Source organism: Capra hircus, assembly GCF_001704415.2.
Source record: "Capra hircus breed San Clemente chromosome X unlocalized genomic scaffold, ASM170441v1, whole genome shotgun sequence".
NCBI classification, from domain to species: Eukaryota; Metazoa; Chordata; class Mammalia; order Artiodactyla; family Bovidae; genus Capra; species Capra hircus.
The window spans coordinates 39,551,503-39,579,067 of NW_017189517.1; the positions used below are offsets into that span (position 1 = coordinate 39,551,503).

General features: G+C 37.0%; 1 protein-coding gene across 1 annotated transcript in view; it reads left to right on the forward strand.

Annotated features, from left to right (window-relative positions):
• The window catches only part of IL1RAPL2 (interleukin 1 receptor accessory protein like 2), a 1,078,037-nt gene extending 1,052,436 nt beyond the window's left edge, over window positions 1–25,601 (forward strand). The window contains exons 8-10 of the mRNA XM_018044315.1: window positions 6,009–6,152; window positions 12,036–12,206; window positions 24,736–25,601. Of these exons, the coding sequence (XP_017899804.1) occupies window positions 6,009–6,152; window positions 12,036–12,206; window positions 24,736–25,433 (1,013 nt within the window). The 3' untranslated portion in view covers window positions 25,434–25,601. The remainder of the gene's footprint in view (window positions 1–6,008; window positions 6,153–12,035; window positions 12,207–24,735) is intronic.
• The last annotated feature ends 1,964 nt before the right edge of the window (window positions 25,602–27,565 follow it).

A 27,565-nucleotide genomic window follows, 5' to 3' on the forward strand; every position in this document is an offset into this window, starting at 1 on the left:
GTTTTCTACTTGTCTCCCCTGACACCCGATACACACATTAGAATGTAAACTTCATAAAAACAGGGACTTTTCCCTGCCTTACTTATTGCTCTATCCCAAGCACGTAGAATATACTAAGTGCTCAAAGGCATTTGTTGGGTGAAAATGGTCCTCCTAGATGACTAAAGCAGTTAGGTGGAGGATGGATGATAAGGACTGGTAAAGAGAGGATTTCCATGAGATCTGGTCTTGACTGGTATCTAATCTGGGTTATCTGAATGCATTTCTCTTTCCAAAACATTAAATTTCCAGATTGGGGGATAAAAACACACAGACCTCAATAGCCAAGTAGATATGGCAATTAAAAGAAAAGGAAGGCTGGGTATTAAACACAGGTTACAGAAAACATGCTGTGCTTTAAAGGGCACTCATTACCCTTTCATAGAAGATTATTGTTGTGCTTGCTGAAAAGTGTAACTAAGGATATGAGAGCTTCAAAGTTTTCAAGTGAAGTTGAAAGACTGAATATACAATATTTTGATTTTTAAGTATTAGTATTGACTTTTGGGGAAACATACAGACCAAAAAACCTTTTTTTTTTTTTTTTTTCCTGGCCCATGGTATACCAGTTGTACTCCCTGTTTTAGGTAGCAGTTAAATTTTTTCACTGTGCTTCACAAAAAGATGCAGTTCATCTTCCCTCATTCCATTTTACTTGGGAGCTCTCAATAGTATGGTAGAGGTTCAGAAAAGAACAAGAAGCCCTGCGGTCCTGATCCAGCATATCAAATCAGACTGAACTCTAATTCATCTTGCAAAATTTCAGTTATTTCCTTTAAAATTGAACCTTTCAGGCTTTATCACAACATAGCCTGGCATTAGTAGCCACACTTTCCATGTGGAATATGAGTATGGCTCCTTTTATAGAAAAGTAACTTCCTGATGATATAATCAAATATCTAAAATGCCCTAAGTGATCGTTATAGAGAAGAAACATTTCATGAATCCTTTCACAAAGGGAAAAGGCCTTTTGTAAAGTGACAACTCATGTCTAATATACGCGGTTAACAGTGAGCCTTTCTCAAAGCAAGATGCCCCTTACCTATGTAGGCATCTTCTACCTGCATTTACTAACCTACCACTTCCTCACTCTCTCACAAACTGTTTGCCAGTAAGTACAAGGAACATTGTAGTAAGAAATTCATTCTAAGTGTTTTGAGTAGCCAAGATTCTGAAGTTAGTGCTAGGGAAATTCTGATGATTCTATTTTCTCTGTGTATGCTCCCTTTACCACAGACACATATCAACGAATCTCTCTTTCTCTTCATTCCCAGCGCTACTGCCTTACCCTGAATCCCCAACCTGTATAGGAAACCCTCATGTGGGATCGCCTAACCTGCTTCCCAAATTATGAGCAAGCTCAGAACATTTCCAGCCCCTTGACTTCAACTGCTGTTAGTCCCATCTTATGTTGTCTGATCTTCACATTCAAAGAGAAGAACTGGTTGGGTTCAAACTAAGACGGTTACAAAGAACTACACTTGTACTTTGGGTGCCTAGAAAAAGTTACAGTCACATAAATATTTCCTGTTCTGGCTATCTCTATCCTTGTGAAGTGTATACATGACACAGTCCGAATAAAATGACTTTCACCTTCTCAGTCAGGGAAATGTCCCTGGAAGGATCCTGCTGAGATGGAAAGTGGCAGTTGAAAACAGAAGACAATAGAAAAGCCAGGTGTCATGTGGTTGATGACAATTCTGCCCTCTGATTATAGGATACACGTTTCCCTTTTAATGTGACTGCCTGGGCTGAATCAAAGAATACTGGCTGAATCTCAGGATCTAGATCCACAGTTTTCAATGTAAACAGCCATCATTAGATAATATCTTTCAAAGATAATTTTATAAAATGGACCCCAAAACCACAAAGGTACTTTTCACACCACAGCTTTCTTCCATAAGTTCACTGCTGAAAAAGGTATCTACTACTTGGGAGCACAAATTGTTCCTGCTGTCGAAGTTTTCTATCTACCTAATAGCAACTCTACTCTGTAAATAACACAGAAATTGCTGAACAAAATCCCATTAAGTGACTTTGAAAACAGTTCAAAGCTTTCTGACCAGAGAGACACTGAGGGAGAGAGACAGAGTTCATAAAAAATTACAACATTAAATGAACATTTTGCAACAGGAAAAACATGTTGAATCAAGACAATCAATAATCTAAGATCAAAGAGAATTCAGTTTTCAGAGTAAACCAAAGAAAATCATGTTGCTCTTTCAATTTAACACTAGCTATTAAAAATGCATAATTGATGTAACATGCTAAGAAAACAAGTGAAGATTATGATATTGCAGCCCCACAGAGGTCCCATAAGCAAGCTTGCCTTATCACCCACACAGAGGCTAGTAGTGGTTCCTAGGGAGTCACTTTCTAAAGGGAAGGCAGAAGGCAGAGCTAATATGACATAGGATTGTTTTTTATCTGAAGTTTGGTGACTTAATTTTCCAAATGACCACCTCTTACAGCAGGCAGGATAGAGATAGATTCCAATTTCCCGTCCCTGATCATATGAGGCCCTTCATAATTCTACTTATTAACATATTTGTCTCTCAAAGCAGCTTCACTGCCTTATTTTCCCCCATCCCCCCCCTCTTCCTACTCAAAAGTATAACATCATATTTCTTACATTTCTTCTGAGTGACTCTCCTGACTGGCTATGCTGTCTCTGGCCACTACCATCTCCCCCCTTACTCCACCTCCTTTAAAATACCAAATTCTCTATTTCCCCATGAAGCCTAAAACCTGTTCTCATATGCTGGACTCCAAGGAGCAATATGTGAACCATGAAATTCCAGATGTTCAAGCCAGATTTAGAAAAGGCAGAGGAACCAGAGATCAAATTGCCAACATCCATTGGATCATCAAAAAAGCAAGAGAGTTCCAGAAAAACATCTCTTTCTGCTTTATTGACTATGCCAAAGCCTTTGACTATGTGGATCACAATAAACTGTGGAAAATTCTGAAAGAGATGGGAATACCAGACCACCTGATCTGCCTCTTAAGAAATCTGTATGCGGGTCAGGAAGCAAGAGTTAGAACTGGACATGGAACAAAGGACTGGTTCCAAATAGGAAAAGGAGTACGTCAAGGCTGTATATTGTCACCCTGCTTACTTAACTTCTATGCAGAGTACATCATGAGAAACGCTGGGCTGGATGAAGCACAAGCTGGAATCAAGATTGCCGAGAGAAATATCAATAACCTCAGTTATGCAGATGACACCACCCTTATGGCAGAAAGTGAAGAAGAACTAAAGAGCCTTTTGATGAAAGTGAAAGAGGAGAGTGAAAAAGTTGGCTTAAAGCTCAACATACAGAAAACAAAGATCATGGCATCTGGTCCCATCACTTCATGGCAAGTAGATGGGGAAACAGTGGAAAGAGTAGCTGACTTTATTTTCTTGGGCTCCAAAATCACTGCAGATGGTGATTGCAGCCATGAAGTTAAAAGACACTTACTCCTTGGAAGGAAACTTATGACCAACCTAGACAACATATTAAAAAGCAGAGACATTACTTTGCCAACAAAGGTCCATCTAGTCAAGGCTATGGTTTTTCCAGTAGTAATGTATGGATGTGAGAGTTGGACTATAAAGAAAGCTGAGCACCGAAGAACTGATGCTTTTGAACTGTGGTGTTTGATAAGACTTTTGAGAGTCCCTTCAGAGATCCAACCAGTCCATCCTAAAGGAGATCAGTCCTGGGTGTTCATTGGAAGGACTGATATTGAAGCCGAAACTCCAATACTTTGGCCACCTGATACGAAGATCTGACTGATCTGAAAAGACCCTGATTCTGGGAACGATTGAAGGCAGGAGAAGAAGGGGACGACAGGATGAGAAGGTTGGATGGCATCACTGACTCAATGGAGATGAGTTTGAGTAGACTCTGGGAGTTGGTGATATATAGGGAGGCCTGGCACACTGGGGCCCATGGGGTCACAAAGAGTTGGACAAGACTGAGCGGCTGAAATGAACTGAACTGAACTGAACTGAAGAAGCTCTGAAGGAGCTCCTCGTTTCTTTCGGTATAGCTACAGAATTCTTCAGTACCCTTCAATAACCTGCCTGAGATCTGCTAAGCCCTAGCATTCTGCCTGGCAATTGTAGTTTAGCTTCTTTCCTCAAAATGTAAAGGACAGGAGCCAAAGTTCACTGCAAGTCATATGTTTTTAAGAAGTATTACCAACAGTTCTATGGAGGAATAAAGAGCAGGCTTTTCACTGACAGTTTCCAGGATGGAGCTTACAAAACTGTGGTGTAATAAAAAGAACCTTAAATTTGAAATTAAAATATCTGTTTTCAGGTCTACTTTTTAACTATAAGACCTTGAGTAAGTGAACAAACTGCTGAGTCAGATTCTTCATTAATGAATTTGGATCAGTAATTCCTGCCCTAAGAGATTACTTAGAGAATAGATGGTAGACTAGTAGCAAATTTTATCTATACATTACTTACTATTTTATTTTATAGTAAAATATTTTTTTCTATAAAATAGTAAATTTTTTTACTATTTTATAGATAAAAATCTATAGAGTATAAAAATCTATCACTTTATAAAGTAAGTGATTTTATAGATAAAATCACTGTTTTATCTATACATTAATAGACATTACTTGTAATATATATTATATACATTTATCTTTTTTCTTATTTTTACATTGAACCTAATTTATCTTAAACAATAAGCCTATATAGAGATAAAGGACAATCTCGGGGAAATACAGATGATTGATGATCTTCTTGTCAAGAGACCTTCAAGAATGGCAGTCTGTCATGCTCATCAATTTGATTTTGGCCAGAATTGATGCATCCAGGGAGGCTGATTGATGCCAAGGAAACTCATGAACAACTGATGTACAAACCAAAATACCACTCCCTTTTTCAGTTTGTAGTTACATGGTAAGCTGAATTAATAATAAAAGAGTCACTTGGTAATTATGAGATTAGATTAAAGGGAACTTAGCTCATTATATGGAGAAGGAAATGGCAACCCACTGCACTAGTATTGCCTGGAAAATCCCAGGGACAGAGGAGCTTGGTAGGCTACAGTCCATGGGGTCTCAAAGAGTCGGACACGACTGAGTGATTACACTTACTTATCTCCTCTTTTGATGATACACCCTAGATTTTGTAATATCACTAATTAAGCTACAGATAAGTCACTATTCTCTGAGCCTGGGGTATATTAAGTCTCCTTCCATTATGTATTGATTTAAATTTTCCAACTGTTAGAGTTCTAGGGGTGCCCCACTGGAACAACCTAAGGCTGCTATCAGGTACCCTTGTGTTGGCTGAATAGGCCAAGTGATTAGCCTGGATTTCTTATGCTCTTTTAGCCCCACTGGGCATATTATATTGCATATAAATTATAGTCATTTATTCAATTAAGTAGGAAAAATGGGTAAGCTAATTTCCCCTGCCTGCCTTCTATTGGGTTATGTTCTACCAAGGTTAAATGAAATAGTTACATCCTGCAAGCTCATTAGATTTTATTTGATTCTGAGAATAATTTTATGATTCTGTTCTCCTGTAGAAGAATAGGGCCTGTGGCCTAGGAAATATTAGATGGTAATCTTCCTAAGCCAAAAGATAATTTCACAGAAACAACAAAATATTGGATATGAACCCAGTAAAAGGCAACTGTAATAGTTTCCTGAAATACACTTCAAGCAAAAGTATACATGTGAGATATAGATGTGTTTAAATCAAAGTGCCAGAGACTATCCTTTTTCAGATAAACATCACTTTCAACAGTAAAATTTCTCAAATATTTAGAAGGGAATTAATTTGATAAAAATTGATTGACACAAATGTATCAAGAACACATCTACTTACTGCACTTATCAAGAATCTTTTGTAAAGAAAAACACAATGGCCTGTACATTTTAGACACTAGAAATATTGGAAGTTCCTCAGTATTGATGATTGAAGTACCTTCTCCGGTTTATTTTATTTGTTCCAGATTTAATCTACAAAATTGAGCTTGCAGGAGGCCTGGGAGCAATCTTCCTCCTCCTTGTACTGCTTGTGGTCATCTACAAATGCTACAATATTGAATTAATGCTCTTCTACCGACAGCATTTTGGAGGTGATGAAATTGCAGATGGTAAGCTATCTTTTGTTGTTCAAGTTCAATTAAAAAGCATGAATTTGTGATTATGTAAGAGAATATCCCTATTCCTAGGAGATACATGATGAAAAATTTAAAGTTAAGAGGCTATGACTAATGCAATTTACCCTCAAATAATTCAGGAAAAAAATGCTTTTAATCTATCAAGAAAGAGAGCAAAGGTAATAAAATACTAACAATAGATGAACCTGGGTAAAGGATATATGGGTGTTCTTTAAAATCGTTTTATTTCTTGAAATTATTTTTAAAAAATAGTTTAACAAGGAGATATTAGTTGGTCAGGAGATCAACCAATGCTGTCAAAGCCCTTTCCCTTACTAAGAAACAAATTAAGAACCAATTTCATTTTTTTCTCTAGAACATTCAAATTTGGGTACAGATCATATTTAGCTCTTCCTGGCATCCAAGAAAACCAAAATTATTTAAGAAACATGTTAATAGCCATAGAGATGCTCGATTTAAAGCTAATAGCATATCTGGACCCGCATATTTTGTGTGATTTTGTAACACAATTCTCAAAGGTGACTTCAAAGGAAAAATATTCTGACTGTAGCTTATAATTTTCTTATGTTTTCCATTCATGGCTTGTGGAAATCTTATAGACGAGATATTAGCAAAACGTTGTACTGAGCCCGTTTCTTTGAACATTCAAAAATGAGTTAATTTTTCAAGAGAACAAACTACCATACTTCCCAATGAAAACTAATAAGAAATCATGACATATCACTCCTTATACATAGTCTTCACCAGCAAACTACTACAAGCCTTGGGAAATGTGTGTATGGAATGCCCAAGGTAAGCCAAGATAAAAACAGAAGTCCAATTGTAAGTCATTACTTTAAAAAGCCAAATTTAAATCTTAGTTTTCATTGTGCTAGAATAATGAAAGTTAGAGCTTTTGTTTTGTTTTGAGATCCTCGAAGGAGAAGAGTTTATGATTTTGTTTTATTTTTATAGTGATAGGAGAAGGGCAGAGAGGTGATGGTAACATCAAAATTTTTGAGGAAGCTTTGATATTGGTCTTATTGTTACTATTATATGAGCAATGATATGAGTATGTTCTAATTGACTCCTATATTTTTTGCAGTAAATTAGAGAAATGCTCTTTGATGAATACATGTGCATGCTTATTATCAAAGAACTGTAATGATTGTAGCAACCTATTTAAAAGTATCACAGGCCCTTATTCAGATATATCTTTAAAATGAGAAATTAGAGCCTGTTCTGACCATGATTATAGGCTCCAACAATATGTATGAAAATGTAGCCAGTTACCTTCAGTTTCTGTATACAATAATCAATACTGGAAAATCTGACTCTTTAACCTGTACGCATAAAATGAGATGAAATATGCTATTGGGGAAATTTTCACTGTTTTCCAAGTGCCAACGAATGGCTAGATGGGGATGGCAATTAAGAGTGATAAAGATGCATTGTCTATATGAAAGTACATGAAAGGGAGTCTACTGTGATTCATTTGCTTTAGGTCATGATTACAAGCAATTTGTTAAAACTTTCTGTAACTGAAGTGATATAATTTATTAAGTTCATCTGAAATAATTACTTTCATCATTCATATCCAATAATCCAAACTAACTGATCAGTTGTAGTACGTATTTGTAAGATTAAATTCATGCTAATATCATAGGTTGCATCCATATCTTCAGTATTGCCCAAGTGACCCAAGATGACAAGTAATCTGGAGCATTTTGGTTAGAGAAGTGAGTGTATTGATTCCAAACCAATTATTTTAGGGAAAAAATGCAATGGTGGGGGACTTCAAGGGTTTTCAGCTGGAAGGAAAATTAAAATAGTTTACATGGAACTTGGACCTTAAACACACAATCGCTGTACTAGTTGAATGGAATACTAAAACGTCAGCAGGTATACAGTGAGGATGAATAAATGAATATTAAAGGCCTTTTAGATAGATCCAGTTTCATGATGCCAAATATCAGCTAGATAGCCTATTGAATTTTTCATTTCTTTATTTAAATATTTTGACATCACAAAGACACACCATAGTTTTACCCATGTACCTTTTGTTCATGGTTTCTGTTTGATTCATATCCATAGTAGCATTTCCTGAAAGTCATTATAACACCCGTGGCAGATTCATGTCAATGTATGCAAAACCAATACAGTATTGTAAAGCAAAATAAAGTAAAAATTAAAATTAAAAAAATTTGAATGCCATATTTTTAATAAAATAAAATCTACTTTGACTTCTTAAACATCTTTGACATAATTAATTTCATTTCAATTCATCAATGCTTGCCTAATTTATTTGACCTTTGAATTATGCAGTCATTAAATGCTTACCAAGTATCTACTATGTACCAAGCACCATGAGTGATGTATTTACTTACATATTAAATATATTCTTCATCTGGATTAACCCTATACATACACACAGTGGTAGTATAGTAAGCACTGGGGACATAGTAATCCACAAAGTTCTACAGTCTTTGCACTTTAGAAGCTAAAGGATTTAGTACTGTGTTTAGCAGAGGCCCAGAAGAACTGCATTGTAAACACAGACCACTTGCTGATGGTGAACAGGATTAAAATGAAATTTTCAAATGGGAAGGAGAGTGTGACAGAAGAAAAATTCTTCCACAGACAGTTTGGTTTCCTTCATCATAACTTCTCTCTTCATTGGGAATAACCAGCCCTCTCCTTTATAATGCATTGTGGTGTTTTCTGGCTTCTCAGATAAGCATAGTCAGCAGGATTGAATAAAGAGGAAGGCTCATTAGCCTCACATAACAAAATGGTGTTGCTGAAAGGCCATTCGGTTTTAAAACAATTTTTAGGATTTGCTGTTAAGCTTTATTTGCATCGTATCGTATCATTGATATTGCTTTCTCTGTCTGCTCCTCTTTGTGAGCAACAGCTGTGGCTATTCATGAGGTTTTCTTGGCTGTCTACATAGAGCTGAAGTGCAGTTTTTAAAAAGTGGCCTGTGTCACTGCTTGCTCACTAGCTGGCATCCTAGGCCTTCAGGGACATCTGACATAGTGGCTTTGAGAGCTCTCTTCCTGCTCTTGCCATTTACCATAAGCTCTTCACGTTTAGTTCATCTTAAAGGGACATAACTGAAACCAGGAGCAACCATTTTCCCAAGAATGATGTATTTCTAGAATGGTATGTACAATCTGTTATCCAGACATGTTGAGGGTTAACACAAAGACGTCCACGTTCTTTGTCATAACTTGACTTGAGATATAGCAATATTTTTCTGAAAAAAAAAAAAAATCTTGATCCCTGGGAGAAGGAAGTAGCAATCCACTCCAGTATTCTTGCCTGGGAAACCTCATGGACAGAGGAGCCTGGTGGGCTACAGTCCATAGGGTCTCAAAGAATTGGACATGGCTTAGTAACTAAACAACAAAAACACCACCTATATTAGTATATAGATGAAGCAAATAAGGATAGGACCAAGAATATGGAGATTAGGCATAGTTGGAGTGCAAATCATCATAGTCTGGACAAACAATGGGTTTAGAGTCTAGAAGTTCTGGCCAGATGGGTAAAAGAGTCAGGTAATCATAGTGGATGGCTAGCTCATAGTAGATGCCCAACAAAAAACATTGTTGAATGAATTAATAAGTGGTTGAATTTCGAGAGGTTTGTGAGTTAGAGTTATCAAAGTCAGAGGAAACTAGGGTCTAGTCTGACATTATGGAGTTTGAGGCAGCAACACCATCTATCAAGAAAGATGAAATACATTCTGCTCATAGAAATGGATCTGTTTGTCCTTTGGCCTATTCTATTCTTCCAGCTGTGTATCATCGGCAACTCTCAGTCCCAGGTGAGTAATTATAGCTGGAGACAGTCAAGGGCCTGCAGGTGCATCCTGAGCCTGATTGGAACAGGGGCAGAGGTGCTAGGATTACCAGGAGGTTCTTACATTAGCATTGCTTGTGAACATTCTCGCTTCCAAGTGGTGTTTTATGCATAACAGTGGAATGTGCCTCATTTGTAAGCCAAGTGATCTCAACTACTGGGGCAGTCCTCCATGTGCGTGTTCCTAAGCAATCAAGTAACCCAACCAAGGCTCACACGAGTCTTTTCTAGCTAGAGAACAGGCTAAAGGGAAGCCTCCTGGCTTCAAGCACCATCTTAACATAAATAACCAGAGTTCCTTTCATGTGGGGGTAGTGAAGCCTGGAACCTTACTAGAATTAGAACAATATAATCCTGACTCAGTTATCACTACAATAGTCTTAGGGGTCCTGTGTGCTTCTTACCATAGGGTATTTGTTGTTATTGTTTGGTCTCTAAATCATGTCCAACACTTTTGCAACCCCATGGACCATAGCCTGCAAGGCTCCTCTGTCCATAGGATTCTCCAGGCAAGAATACTGGAGTGGGTTGCCGTTTCCCTCTCCAGGGGATCTCCCCAATCCAGGGATTGAACCCAAGTCTTCTACACTGGCAGGCAAATTCTTTACCACTGAGCCACCTTGGAACCCATAGGATGTTTATATCTCCTTATGTGCCTATCATGTATACCTCTTTCAGCAGTTAGAACCAAATTATAAATGGTATAAGGAAAATGAGTGGCTGCTTCATTCTGTAAGGTATATTTTGGTCAGGTTTTAACTATAATCTAATCAGGTCTGTTTTAATGGAAAATATTTCTATGCTTTAGAAACAAAATCTGAAATTTTTTCTGGTCTTTTAAAATTATTTGCAAGTAACTAGGTTTAATAGTTACTAAATACTAATAGTTCCATATGAGTCTAGACTCACCGCATTAAAAATTTTTCTATAAATAAGGGAATTTTATTTTTTTAATATAAATTTATTTATTTTAATTGGAGGTTAATTACTTTACAATATTGTATTGGTTTTGCAGGGGTTCAGGATGGGGAACACGTATAAATAAAGGAATTTTAAAAACCACTATAAATGGAAGAAAAAATAAAAAATAAAAAAAATATAAACCACTATAACTTTTTCAGTGTGTCCCTTCTAAAACCAGTGGGGACTTTGAGGGGCTGTATTCATTAATAAAATCAGGGAAAAACTCTGTGTGTGTATACACATGCATACACATACACATTTTCTCTTTGGGGAGACTGGCTCTGAGCCAATACAGCAAAGGAAGAAAAAATACATTCTTAAAGCAGTTAACTCTGACTAAATGGGTGAAGGGAAAACCTAATTTGGCAATATTGGAAGGATGTATATTTTTCAACAAAGGCCTCTTTTGGAAGTTTGTATCAAATTAGTTGGCCATGGATTGAACAAGAATAACAGGCAATGCACTTGTATAAAACCCAGCTGCTGTCTCTAATATTGGGTAATGAACTGCATTTTGTATATGAGGATGACGACAGTAACCAACTGGAAGCATGGCATGTGTTGCTAGTAGAGTCTCCAGGAGTGAGGCTAGATTATTTCGATCTTCCACACTCCAGGGCCCAGCCTCTTTTGGATCTCTTACACATATTTGTGCAAACAAGGTACAGTCTGTGACCAAGTAACAGAGCCAAGCCAACTTGCACAGCAAGAGTTAGGATTCATGATCTTGGTCTATGTAGTCCTTCATTCAAACACACTGAGCTAATCATTCACAACAAAAGTTACAAATAATTCTCTTTTATTCTGTAAAAACTATATGTTGCCCATTGCATAGCAATTTCAATTCATATCCCGTGACTATAACTGGATTGTGTTGAAATGTATTAGGTTTCTTACGGCATGGCATGTGACTTATTTTTTCTAATTGTTAATGATGGTTATTAATTATACTGCTTATTCTAGCCTGTTAATTATTACAGATATTTAGTCCCGAAAGAGAGCCTGCTAATCATACATACAACCCTTTTGTTTTTCTTTGTTTCTAAGACAACAAGGAATATGATGCCTATCTCTCTTACACAAAAGTGGACCAAGATACTTTAGACTGTGACAACCCTGAAGAAGAGCAATTTGCTCTTGAAATACTGCCAGATGTGCTGGAAAAACACTATGGATATAAACTATTCATCCCAGAAAGGGACCTAATTCCAAGTGGAAGTAAGTACTTTTGAGTTCTGTATTTCAAAAGTTTGGTTTCACTTAAGAAGTTATATGGAGACTTCAAATGTCAGAGCCAAGTATTTAGATTTTTCTTACAGGAGATTTTATTAAATTCAAAATTTTCCCCAATGCCTGTGTTATGACTTTCTAGCATCCAAAAATTTTTAAAGGCACTCTCACCTATATTTTAGGTATGGATTTAAAATTGTGATTTAATTGTATATTTTATTATATTGCCTTAGTGCTCTTAGAAAAGTGAAGATCCTTTAAAGTTGTATAAGTCAGATCATTTTTTTGCATTTCAGATTTTCAATGCATTTCAGTTCCAAAACTGATCTGTCATTGTGTTTCTACTTATACCTACAATCACTGTCACTAATAACTCTGAATTTAAGACTTGATACTCATTTCCAGATTTACAGAAAAATCCACTTAAAAAAAACATAACTGAAAGACACATGTACCCAAATGTTCACTGCAGCACTATTTACAAAAGCTAGCACATGGAAGCAACCTCGATGTCCATCAATAGATGAATGGAAAAAGAAGCTGTGGTACATATACACAATGGAATATTAGCCATTAAAAGGAATACATTTGACTCAGTTCTAATATGGTAGATATTATACAGAGTGAAGTAAGTCAGAAAGAGAAAAACAAATATCATATATTAACTCATATACATGGAATCTAGAAAGACGGTACTGATGAACCTATCTGCTTGGCAGCAATGGAGATGCAGACATAGAGGACAGACTTGTGGACACAGAGGGGGAAGGAGAGAGTGGGACAAATTTAGAGAGTAACATTGAAACATATATATGACCACGTGTAAAATCAGATAGGCAGTGGAAATTTGCTGTATGATGCAGGGACACACCCAAGATGGGTGGGATAGGGTGGGAGGTGGGAGGGAGGTCAAAGGGGAGAGGGCATACAGATACCTATGGCTGATTCATGTTGACGTTTGGAAGAAACCAACACAAGGTTGTAAAGCAATTATCCTCCAATTAAAAAATAAATAAATAAAATTTTAAAATGTGTATGAGGCCATGGGGTATGGCACCTCACTGTGTATTTAAATTCTTTTTAAGAAGTTCTAGACTATGGGGAGGGCTTGAGTGCCACTTTTCAGTTATGCTACATATTGAAAGTTATATTTGAGCTTTCAGAATAAATTCAGGTTCAACTAAAAAATATACTTTTTTCCTTTTACTGTTCAGAGTATTGTACATGGTAGTATAAGATAAATACAGAAAAGATATGGCCCCTACCCTCAAAGAGCTTAAAATGTCATTGCAGGAAACTAAAAGTGCTAGAATTAGTTTGCATGTGTATATGAACATCCCTGGGAAGAGGAAAGTAAACTGTAACCACAAATCAGAATATGGTAATTTATACAGAAGGGATAACAAAATTAAAAAGCTTATATTTTCACTACTTGACTGTATATGGAATATTTTTAGATACATTGTTTCACTCCATCCTTAAGAGCAGGCACTATTATCTTCATCTTACAGATGAGGAAATAAGACCTGAAAGAAGTCCAGTATCAGTCAGCTGGCAAACTGTAGAGATGGAATTAGAACCTGGATCTATTTGGTTCTCTCTCCTCTAGATCATTATTTATTCCTCAGTAATGTTAATTCCAGTGATCAGAAGTCCACCATGATCACTCACGGGCAAGAAACAAATTGAAACAACTGAGTTTTGGTTGTTCATCACTTTTTCTCAGCGTGCATATATTTCTATATATGTTTGGGTTTGCACGTGAGTATGCACACTTACACATTCATAGGAAGAAACCAGACAATATTTACTGGTACACTACTTTCAACAAATGTGAGACTTCCTCAGATTTCTTGCCTTAGTCCTCACCTCTTTTCTTACTGTAATTTCCTTCATTTTCATGACTTGAAATGCCAGTTCTGCATTGATTGAGCCCCAAGGAACATGCTGATACCTCAGAGTTATTTTTGATTCTTTGGTATCTCTCTCCCAAATCCGGTGTCCATTTGTATCTTTTCCATGATGACTTCCACCATTCTAGTATAGGCCCTAATCAACTCATTCCTCAATGTCTATTACTCCTTGCCTTGCCTATTTTCCCTCTCATCCATCTAGTCCCACTAATATGTATACCTCCTTCATCATGTCTCTCCCCTATTCAACTATCTTACATACTTCACCATTTCTTACGGGATTAAATCTACTAACCCTTAGCTAAACACTTCTACAGTCTAGTGCCAGCTCAGATTTATCTCCTAAATTTTTCTCCTGCCATTTCCCTTACCCATTCCCATACTCTAGCCAAACTATGCCTTTCATGTACATTGTATGTCCTTGCAATGCTTTTGTTCATGTTAGTCTTCTATACCTTTACAAATCCTATTTATCCTCTCCATATCACTGCCTCTGTGAAAACTCCATAATGATTTCTCTAACTCTAGAGTACATGGGGTATAATCACTTGCTTGACTATAAATTTTGTATTCCTGTGATATTTTGTATTATTTTTATATGTAGCTTTCTACGCATGTATGTCTTATGTTCTCAGTGAGATCATAAGCTCCATGAGGGCAAGGACTGTCTCTCATTCATCTATATACCCCTGTTATAATCTAACAGAATACCTGAGCTCAGTAGATGCTAAATAGATGCTTGCTGATTTTTTTTAATAGTGTTGGTATAAGACAAGAGGAAATGAAATAAATAAAAGTTTTAATATTTTCATGACAGTATCTTGAAAGGCCTTTTAAACAAGTGAATAAGAAAGCTAAAAAGGAGCTTTCTGTGGAAAGAAAATGTAATTCACAGGAATAGTCTCAGTCCTAATGTGTATTTTTTTCAGATATTAGAAAGAATATCTACATGAGGTTGAGGTTTATCATTAGTGAAATATCAAAAATATCCCTTTAGTATTTTTGTTTAATTCATTAGATTACTATGTATTTTTTGCATTTTTTGCCAAGAGCATCTCGTTAACTATCAAAAATCTGCAACATCAATTTTTAGATAGTGTCCTAAATTGTACTCAGATAATAGCATTACCAAAGTGGAATTTATATTCTATGCCGAGTCACCTTCGGTAGGATTCAGTGTGGATTCAATTTCTGCCTTATTGTATTACAAATTTGTTGGCACCACAATAGACAGTCTTTATGAACCCCACTAAGTGACTTAAAAATGTCACCCTTCATGTCTGAACATGTCAACTTTGATTATCTTTCTTCTGACCCAGAAAGCAATACTTCAACACTGTGCACATCGGGAAAAGAAATAGGGACAACTTGGAACACAGGTGAACCACTTTACCTGAGACTCAATCGAGGACGCTTGCTTATTATATAAAGCAGCACCTAGTGTGCATGGGTCCGACTGAGACCCATGAGACCCATAGTGAGATCATGAGAGCAAGAGAGACGCATCTGCAAATTGTGTTTTCTTCATTCTCTCAGTTTATTTTGATAACTTGACAGGTCAATGGAATCAACATGCTGTGTTAATTTAGCCAAACAGGTGGTAGAATAGTTTATACCTCAATGAGTCAGCTGGTTGACTGGCGAAATTGATTAGTTGTTTTGGTGTATCATACACAGGCCTGAATGTCCTCCTTGACCATGGGATGTGAGGCTTATACAAGTCGTACTTCCTAGCATGAAAGTACAAGATTTTAATTGAGGACTGTAATACACAACATAAAGGATAATGGGAGATTGTTGCCTTATTTATCCTGGCATTTAAAGAATGTAATATAAAAATACCCAAGATGATGTTATTAGGATGAAGAGAGATGTTATCGTCCATAGAAGATCACTTTAATTTTTTGAGATGATACAACAATTAAACTAAGCAGGGAGTTGGATCCTGGGTACTCAGTGGTACATAGGAAGGCTGCTTTTACAAGTAAGGGACAACTATGCAGTTTTCAGATGCAACCACTGGAGGGTGTTTGATTTTAATCCTTCCTTCCTGAATGAGAAAATTCATGTTCTCTGAATTCCGATTTGCGAGTGTAACCTGCAGAAGTTCTTAAAAAGGCCCTTTGACAATTTTTCCTTTCCATCAACATTTCAGAGCTGGCTGAGCAGTCACCATGTCACGATTAACGAGTTTTTCCTTGGCATTTTTAGCACGCGTTCAGGAAGTCAATGAAGTATATGAATAATATACTTGATTTACACATGAATGACAGAGTAGAACATTTTGGACTTAGTGTATATGTGTTATTAAAGAAGCTTCTATGGTCTGTAGTCACAGCCATTGGTACAGATCTAACAGGTTATGCTATATAAATATAGCCACATTCCTGTGGGGGGGCACTAGTTACAATATTATAAGCTGTGTTTGTCCCTCACATCTCATTTAAAACATGTTGCCCCAAGACTACTCCTTCCTCTAAAAACCAGCACTGAGGCCTTTGAGGATTATAAAAGCAGACTTCATAATATCATTCTTGACCTACAACAATAATTTTCTATGAATCAAACTAATGAATTTTTTTACACAAACCCATTCATGTTTAACACCTTCATTTTTGATGTATCTTCAGTTTCTTTTTCACCACCCTCATGCTATTTCAAGTCAACCTCATCAACACACAAACCTCTCCAACGCATATGGTTTCAAAAGTACATGAATGTGTCTCCCTTACCTTATCTCCCCCTCCCCCTCCCTCGCTCCTCCCCACCTCCCACACACGTGACCATGAGTTCTCAGGAAGCTTGAATGTAAAGATGTCACTTTCCAAGGTGAGGTGTATGTAATTGTACCCTCCTTGCATGCCCTACTAGGGAAGTGTCCCTTGGCCATCATGAACCATCACAGATGGGAAGATCTGGCACAAATATTTTTTCCTAAATGCTAAAACTAGAAGTCTTTAGATCTGGACATTATTTTCCTGGCAGTGACCTACCTTTCCATTCTTGAGCCTGTGACCAGAATCTTCCTTATGTTTTCTCAGGTTCGGTGCCTGAATGTGGCAAGAATTCCTACTTTCCAGTAAAAGTTTGGTCTGTCTCTTCCCAGGCTAGAAACATCTGTAGTAGAATAGCAAAAGCAGCTTTGTTGCCAACAGGCATCTGAATGTCAGAAGTGACAGGCAACCAAAAGAAAGCCAGATAGAAAACACCCTACTCAAACTGCCTAGAGACACAAACTTGAGAAGTAGAGATTTTCTCACCCGTGCAGCTGCTGGGTTTTGTGGTGTAAAGTACTATACACAGAGCACATTGTGTTCATGGGGCCTAGTGGATCCTTTAGGAATGAACAGATGTGCTCTGAAGCTGACATGTGACCAACAGAACCCAGCTGTGCAGTTGAGATTCTGAGATTGGGGACATTTTTGGATGAGTACCATTTAGGCTTTTGAGTCCATCATATCTCTGTTTCTGCAGAGCTTAGAAAACATAAAAATATAAAAGTTTTTTAACTGATCAAATGGAGAAAATAGCATTCTAAGACTAAACGTAGAAGCAACCAAATCCTGTAGCTTTTGTTTGCCTTTTAAGAGAAAGTGAGCAGGATCCTTAAGAGTACATGTGAAATACTTAAAAACAATTATAAACTGAGCTAGTTCTGGCTGAAGCTTTAGAAAAATCTATAGATGATTAAGTGGACATGAAAGAGAAAAAAAGCCTTTCAAAAGCTTTTAGCTGTTTCCTCTTCTACCCATAGGAAGACTATGGGGATCTCTATGTGAGTTATTCCTGCATTATTTCACCAGAGAAAGACATTAGTGAATGAAAAATATTATCAGGCATATGGTTGATCAGCCATGTCTGTTGAAATTATATTTAGGAATTTGGCTTCAAAGATCAAATTGTCTTTCCATTTTTTTTCATGCCCAATTTTCTGTTTCTCTCACTCAAGAATCCTAGGACTCCTTCAGTAATTTAAGGTAAAAATGATTATGTCTGATTACATTCTTGCATTTTCTAGACCTTCCTCACTATTCTAATCTTCAGTTTTTTAATGGCCATGTGATTGTGCTGACATTGAAATGACAAATGACTGGAGAATACATCTGGTGTCAGATGATCCCTAGTCGCTTCTAAAGTGAGGCATGCAAAAAAATTTTTGTACATGGATTTGTAACTACTCATTGCCAATAGTTTCTCTAATAGCTGAACATATTGGACAAGCAAATTGTCCTTGGGGAGTAATAAAATCCTTTTCCAGGCAATCTGATGTCTGTGACCTAAAAAGTGTGAGGCAGGGGTGAAATACACAATCATAGAAATTTAACACATTGTATACAATTTACTCACATGGAATAAAATTATATATGCCCACCAACCCCTTCATGTTAGAGTCTAGAGAGAGAGAACTGTAAACTGTATCCAATATGATCAGCAAAGTACTGTGGTCAATGGACTGAGGTTTTTCATTCAAAGTTTGAGGTAAAGGAAGCCTCTGTTGTGTAGAATTTGAAACAGAGCACCTACTTTTGGGGAAGCACAGATAACAGACACCTTAAAAAAAGAGTTGAAGACCAAGATAAAATTGTCTTAAGTACCAAAGGAACCACAGAAAATACTATATAAGCAGCAAGTTGTCTTTTTCCATATTTATCAAGACTGCACTGATTCGAATGACAAATCTACAGATTTTAGGGCATGAGGGTAAAAGAGAAAAGGAGGGGAAGGACATTTTGCAGGCTCTCTTTGTTTGCTAGTCTCCGCATTTTCTTTCTTTCAGTATTCTCTGAAGGTGTTCCATTACCTACCTCTATTCTCAGTGAAGAGGTAAAGAGAAAAGCAAAACAATTCAGAAATATGGACAACATTCCAGAGTAGATTCTGCCCACCATCATCCCTTCCTGTCCATCCATTGATGAAATGCAAAAGCAAAGGATTCATTACCAAAAATGCAGCTTCCAAAGTCAAAACTAAATACATCATGGTTTCCTGCACTCACAAGGACTCAACAAATCCATGTTAACTGTTGATCAGCTTACTAAGCAAAATCAATTAGAACCCTTACAATAGTCAATAGAAAACAAGAATCCTGCCAAAAATAATTTTATCCCTATGAACTATGAGCTATCAAGTCAAGGACTTGGAGGAGGGGGCAGGGAAGGTTTTTGTAGGGCAAGTAATATTACACACTGTTTAGAAAGCCCCCTGCTCCCCTCACACACACCTGGCTAAATAAAAAAATTTGTAGCCTCAATCTCTGTGGCAGACAACACAGACAGATTCTTACATCTGCCAGAGGCAGAAGCAAGACCCGAAAGTTTTCACATCAGCCAAGATAAAGAGTGAGGTTGTCAACCTGTGTAACTCTTTCAATAAGTTAGTATTAAGCATCATTATTTTAAATGTAGGTAGTATTTTCAGTGAGACTACATTATAAAGTACCTCACTGTATGCCTCTGTTTATACCAGAGGTCTAATAACTTTTTCCAAATATATAGAGCTGAATAATGCATTTTGTTCTTTGATACATGTGAAACCTGTATTATTTTTGCTGGTTTCTCCCCACCAGTTACAGGAGTGGATCCATCTCAGTGACAGTCAGAAACTGTCTTGTTTTTAAGTTTTGATATATGAATCTATAGGTTTAATAAATGTCATTGCTGATAGCTATTTGTTATGTAGTATTCACTAAAATTAGTAGAATATTATCAATTTTGACACATCCTATCTCACCCTAATGATTTGTCTGTTTAACTGATTTTGGATATACATAGCTGTGAGTATAAGCCTACCAAGCTTCTACTGTTTGAAACTAAGTAATAAATTATGCTTTTACCTACAGACTAAGTACTAGTCTTTTAATTTTTAATATGCCTACTACCCCCTGATAATGATTCTGACATAAGCAGCAGTGTCAGCACAAAAATAATTTATAATTAGTTAGTTTGATAAATCAAATGGTTAGTAGGTAGTAGCAAGACCACATAGAAATTTATGCATAAGAGTGTTTTCTCCTTGTGCTTCTGCCTATATCCAGAGTAGATTTAAAGCCTGGCATTCAGGAGTACTGAGTTCTTTGGGAAAAGTATACACACCCCATTAAAGAAAACTTCTTGGGGCTGCCATTATATTCTTCCTGATTCTATTTTGTACTTTTATTTCTTCTTTCAGTTTACTTTTTTGCTTTGATTATAAGTGTCCTGTTTTCAACTTTTGTAGATTGAATTCGACTTTTCTAAATACACTGGAATTTTGGTTTATACAACTGCCCATTTTTTTCTTTACAAAATTGTGAAGATCACAAATAGGTTAAGTGTAATAGCTTTGTTTCATATGTACTGTGGTTTCATAGCCTTGTTTAGAGAAGCAGAAGGCTGTCAGACACAGCCACCCATAGTTTATTCTGTCATTGTTAAGTTACTTCAAAATTTGCAAAGAAATAACTTGATGTTCTTTCATTTAAGGGATGTTTTATATTTTTACGTGGAAAAAAATAGTCTTTTAAGGGATTCCTGCTACTTGGTTGCTAAATTTGCCTGAACAAGTCAGGGCAAGATTCAGCAAGTATTTGTGTGTGCTGTGAATTTAGGAATTTAAAAAAAAAATTTCTTCATTATCTCTTCATTGTAAGAAACTTTTTTAAATGGCTCCTGAAGGATTCTAGCATGTCTCACACAAAACCACAGCCCTACCATGGCAAACACCACTGCCTGTCAGGGGCTACACTAGCTGAGGACCAGCAATGCCTTAATTTGATACCTGTTTTCTGCTCAGTTTATTTGGAACTTTTCCAAACCTAAACATCCTGATTGGTCTCTAATTTAGGGGTGGCAACCTTTCTCTGTAAAGGCTCACAGAATAAATATTTTAGGCTTTGTGGGTCATATATGGTCTCTGTTGCATCATATTCTTATTTTTTTTAACCCTGTAAAATGTTTTAAAAAATCATTCTTAGCTCAGAGGCCATACAAAAACAGGGCATGGTCCTAATGGATCAGGCTCCAATTCACAGTCATTGGATGCAGACATGCAACTCCAGGGGTTGGGGAAAATTCTTCTGTACACTTAATGCATAGGAACCAGCAACAACTCCCCGGATAAAGATTAGCAAGTAAAAAATATTGTTACCTCTACCTGTTGGGTCCCTTGCTAATTTAGTATTCCTTTCATGATGTCTAGTTCCTTGTTTGTTTTTCCCAAAGACAAAGATACAGAAAGCAAAGATTAAGGAAGGAAGGGAGAAACAGGGCAAAGAGAGGTAAGCAAAAGAGGAAGGGAGAGTAAGAAGGGGAATTGAGAAAAAAAGCAAAGACGGAGGTAAAAGGACAGGAGACACAGGACAGGAAAAGGAAAAAAAAATGAAAGGGTGAAAGAAAGAGGAGCAAATGGGTGAGAAAAAGAAAAAACATAGAAAAACAGAGAGAGCAGGCCAGAATATGGAAGTGAGGGCCCAGTTTCTCCTTCTTTTCTTTAGAGCCAGACAGCTCTTAGAGGCACCTCCCCAACTGCTTTCAAATATTGAGATTGCTGCCCAGCCACTGATCAGCATCCCAAGAAGTGAAATGTGGGCTTCACATCTGAAAACTTCCACTTGGTTTTTCACCAAGTGAAATGGAACACGAAATTCGGGGCCCAAGAAAGTGGCTTGTGTTTTCTTTGGGACACTTGGGCTGTGTCTACCCAGGGAAAATTTAGATGTACTGACTGACTGACTCCAGGGCATATGATTAATGTATATATAGGGCAAACCAGGATAATTCAGACCTTTTTTTCTTCCAGAGCAGGTTTTCAGCTGGAATTATCTGGATGGTTGCCTCAACTCTCCACTAGGCTTTGCCAGGATAAGCAGAGCCAGTGTAGTATGCTGGAGAAAGGGACCACTCCCTCTCTCCAAGGTTCCCTTCAACACTCACACCCCGTGCAGCTGAGTGTAGTGGGATTCCTCTTGACAGGCATTCCTTCTGGGGGCAAATGCAAGTTCTGCCTAATTAATCTCAAAGAAGCCCCTCAAGCCCTAAATGTTGCATTCTGCTTAACTGTCAAATAGCAAAGTATAATAGACAAGTGAAGGGGGAGAACCATATTAATGGGGCAAAAATTGTATCCTGTTCCCTGCCCCAAAAGAGAAAAAGGATAATAAAGCCAAAACTTGTGTCTATGTGAGAGTGTGCTCAGTCATTTCTGGGGACTCTTTGCGACCCCATGGACTGTAGCCCCTGAGGCTCCTCTGTCCATGGGATTTTCCAGGCAAGAATACTAGAGTAGGTTGCCATTTCCTTCCCTAGGGGATCTTCCCAACCCAGGGATTGAATCCTCGCCTCTTGCGTCTCCTGCATTGGCAGGCAGGTTCCTTACCGCTGAGCCACCTGGGAAGCCCACAGTCAAAGCCCATGACATCCCAATCAGATTTATTAGTGTGTGCGTGTATTGTTTCTGTTATGACTGTGAATGCTTGAGCTGTCATTTTCTTTAAGGAGATAGAAATCTGTATAGCTTTACCTTTGTTTTTTAAAGTATAGTTAAAAAGTAAATTAAGCTACGTCCCAACACATAGAAATAGTGTTGTTTATATAGGTATCATTTCTGTGACAAATGTGCTATGACAAAGTTTGTACAGAGAAAATTTTAAGAATTTAATGTAACGCTACAATTAATGAGGGAAGAATACTACTTGGGATAACCCCTCAGGAAATCATTTTGTAAAGAATTCTGTAAAAATAACAATTAACTCATACATAATCTGATAAAATTGTGTTTTCATGGACTCCTGCACTTATACCATGATTCTGGCTTGGGTTTTTGCTTTGTTTGGAGGAAAGGTGAAAAGAATAATGGGAAAGATGCATGATAGTTTATTTTACTGTATCTTACAGATTCAACTTCTAATGATGAAGCTTCCCACATAACTTCTTTCTTTTTGGGAGCAGAAAGAAAGGAAGAAAATGAAGAGTCAGAGCTGTTGATACATTGGGATAATATTTTTCCACTCTATTGAAACTTTCTACCTTTCCTTCCATTGTCTCACCAGTTCTCTAAATGACAGAGTGATAAATTCCCCATTGCTACTTATGTGGTGTTTTTGTTTTGTTTTCATTTTTACTTTGTGCAGATTTCAATGCTGTTTTTTAAAAACATAACCTCTAAGATAAAATTCTGAAGGGGTTAATTTTAATAAAATTCTTCAGGGGTTCCCTCCCCACTTAGAAGTTGCCTTATCACCTCAGATACAGTCTCTGTAACTAGTGCATGAGAAAGTCCTGTAATGTATTAAGTAAAAAGCAAAACAGCAGTTAACAACAATTTGTTAAATGGGCAATTCTCTGTGTACCTCTCAAAAAGTTGTTTATCTGTAGGGTGTAGAGAGAGTTTGCTCTTTTTCACTTGTGAAAGTGTTCTTGCTGCCAAACGGTAGAAATAAAACCCTGGGAAAGAGAAATCATCTGTAAAAATATGCATCTGTAAAATAAGTTTCTCTTTTCAAGTGACTTGCACTGAACTGCTTGGTGGCCCCACATTATGTACTGGACGTGACACCCTGAAAGCAGTCTGTAACCTTGGGCAGATTTGTAGTGACAAATGTTGCTATGCTTCTGTAAGCACTGCTTCTGCTAGAGGGCACTGTACATTAGACAAGGCCTTGTGCTCTGCTTAGTAAAGACAGCTCGCTCTTACAGCACCTGTGTCCAAGTCTCCATTTGTTAACACATGTGTGTGTTTCCCTTTTTGGCGGATAAGGCTTTGGGAAGCCTGGTTGCAAAAGGATTATTCCATGGGATAAACAAACCTAGAGTTAGTTGAGTGCTTTTCTACTAGGAAAAGACCATAACTTATTCACCTTACTTTCAGAATTTTCCCACAAAGTAGAGCAAAGACTTCTCAGCTGATAGACTCCTCCTCCTATACTGATCATTCCACACCATCCCCCATTCTCCAACTCCACCCCTCACTCCTCCTCTGAACAAAGAGCAGCTGGTTCAAATTAAACTCATGGGCACACACACACCACTTCCCTATCTCCATATTTGAAGAACAAAATGGACAGCCTAAGGTTGCAAATAACAGAAAATATTCTGAGAAACAAGCTATGATTTTAGGAGAGATTTTCCACCATCTCTCTCATAATTATCTTTGAAGTATAATGTAATACATATAAATTATGTACATAGACCCCCCTTACTTGTTTAGTAGTTGGAAACTGGAGGAAAAGCAAACCAAAGCCATAAATACAGTGACCTTCATTAAAAGGCTCCATTTCTCTCTTCATCAACCCGCTGATTGTTCACTTAGAGTACTAGCCTGAAGGCTTGTCTTGAATTCAATGATTCAGTAAATAAAAATAACTGAAATACACCTAAGCTCTGAAGAAGTCAGTTTATATTAGCTAAAACACTGTAAGTAATGGTGAGGGGAAAGAAAAGTATTAGAATTTTTTATTTTTTTTATTTTTATTTTTTGGTAATGAGCTTTCTGAGTGTGCAATACAAGAAAAGAAAAGATGATGTACCTTAGTGAAAGACTGGATCTTTGCTATACTAGAATGCAAACCTACTGCTTTAAAGACTGGGAATGTCTTTGTTTTACTCTTTCTCTCTTTCTGTGATTTGTAGCCTACGTTGAAGATCTCACAAGATGTGTTGAGCAAAGCAGAAGACTTATTATCGTGCTAACTCCAGACTATATTCTCAGACGAGGATGGAGTATTTTCGAATTGGAAAGCAGACTCCATAATATGCTAGTCAGTGGAGAAATCAAAGTGATTTTGATTGAATGTACAGAATTAAAAGGAAAGGTGAATTGCCAGGAGGTGGAATCACTAAAACGCAGCATCAAAGTTCTGTCTCTGATCAAGTGGAAGGGACCCAAGAGCAGCAAATTAAATTCTAAGTTTTGGAAGCACTTAGTATATGAAATGCCCACCAAGAGAAAAGAAATGCTTTCTCGGTGCCATGTTCTGGACTCTGCAGAACAAGGACTCTTTGGAGAGCTCCAGCCTATACCCTCTATTGCCGTGACCAATACCTCGGCCTCTCTGGTGTCATCTCAAGCTGATCTCCCAGATTTCCACCATTCAGATTCGATGCAAATGAGGCATTGTTGCAGAGGTTATAAACAGGAGATGCCAACCACCACCTTGCCAGTACCTTCCTTAGGCAACCACCATACTTACTGTAACCTGCCTCTGACACTACTCAATGGACAGCTACCCCTTAACAACGCCCTGAAAGATACCCAGGAATTTCATAGGAACAGTTCCCTGCTACCTTTATCATCCAAAGAGTATAGCTTCACCAGTGATATTTGGTAGTGGAAAATCTGCAGTCCTCTGAACAGCTATGTGTGCATACAAAATTTCTCCTATACCAAGCAAAAAGTACACCTAAAAACACTGAGGTGCTGAAAAAGTGTTCAAAGAAAACTGCACAGAAATCACTTTTGTATCTAATTTTTGTTTACATTTCCAGAATAGTGGGGGGGATAGAAGGACCTGCTTTTGTAGTATAGTACCTTGTTCCAATGTACAGTTTTGATTTCTTCCTTAAAAGAAAAAAATTTTAAATTCTATTGTTTTAGAGTAGATTTTATGATACTGCTTAGACTGCAAGTTTGGTAGGTAAGCTATATTCTCCATATTTATGAATATTTCAGTATTCACATAGTATTTGAAAGAAGAAAAAATTAAAGACTAATTGAATTTGAAAATTCTGAACTAAGTTTAAGAGGAAACGAGAACTTCTATAGAGCAACTGAAAATCAGGAGTTATCAAGAAAGAAGTGTTGAGACATCCCAACTGGAAGATTGTATGTAGAGGAAGATCAGTTAAGAGAAAAATGTGGTTGATACGTTTAGAACTTCTTCAACATAATGGACAACTTCTGTATACTAAATCAACAGTGCATGATGACAGCTTTTAGTTTTATTAGGCAAGCACATTTTCTGTAGGCAAACTGGTAGGTAGGTAAACAACGTGCATTTAAGCAAATGAATAGATAGGCTGTTAGCTCTTTTAGAATGACGTTGAACAAACCTTACAGCTTTTTACCCTATTAACAAAGTTTTACAAATTTGAAAACACATTTTAAGTTAGGCATTTTATTGTTTGCTAACAAATTCAGATTTGGATTTTTTCCAAATGATCTCTTGACTTGCTATAAGTTTTACATGAAGATGCTCACATCTTCCTTTTTTGCAATACCGTTGGAGTCTGAATTTAAATAAATATTGACTGCAAGTGTCAGCAGTAGAAAACAAGTGACAACAATATTCACAGATGAAGTGCTAAATGATTCAAGTTTGCTAGTGGTCGAGAAGCAATTGCAATGATTCTCATCTGAAAGGTAGTTGTGAAACTGACTGTTCTGAATATACACAATATCTGCTTGGCCATGTGTGCAAGGCTCCTTCAGAAGTATCTCTGTTCTTGGTGCTTCAAAGAGTATATTTTATAGACTAAACTTCTTTACCCTCACATTGTGACTGTGATTGTACCATATCAGAAAATCCCTGTGAATATTCTAAAATCTTATGGATTTGCTGTAAGGAATGTGCCCCTATTCTAGTATTTATTGTGAATTACTTCTTTGTGTTATTTCCAATGAACTTTGGTGTGCTGTCCACAAAGATTACTGTGGGGGTCAATTAATTAAGGTTCATTCTGGCATTTTGCGTATGGTTCTTACATCATGTTTGGGGGCAAATATAAACAAGGACAAGTGTACACAGTGTGTAAAAATTAAGAATTTTCCCAGTCCTGGTAACTGTGAAACACAAATGTTTAAGAGCACATTAGGTAATATGTTTTTATTAGTTATTTCAAACTCTTTACATGATTGATTCCCTATAATCCATGGGTTTTGTTCAGAGTACTTGTTTTTCTGTTGCTTATCTATATCCAGATGCTCGGAAAATGCATTATGCACAAACAGTATATGAAACCTTAGGAGTGATATATGTTCATTTCACACTGGGACAATTAGTTGCTCCTTTAAAAAGTAATGTTCAACACATAGGTGTTTCATAGATACATTTTTTTTTCCACTGAGAAAGGTGATTTTGCTTCTGTAGAAACTATAGGTATTTCAAAATGGAAATTTATCAATTCTGAACTGTTTGCCAAGTGTTACGAAGTTGTATTTACTCTCATTGTTCTTTATTAATATGTGTAGTTACTAAGTTAATAACCTGCATGAAATAGTATATGTTTAAGTGACCAATTGTACTTTTTATTATTTTGTTTTTCACAGAAGTCTAGATTAATTCAAATAGAATGTTCAGTGGTATTTTTAAACTAATAGTTCTGTATTGAGCATGCCAGTTCTGAAAATATAACATGGGTCTCTCTGCTTCCTTTATTTACAATGATTAAACGTGGGTAGCAATTTGAGTTGGCTGGCCACAATGTGTCCTTTCACTACAAGTAGGTACTCAAAAACAGAGCA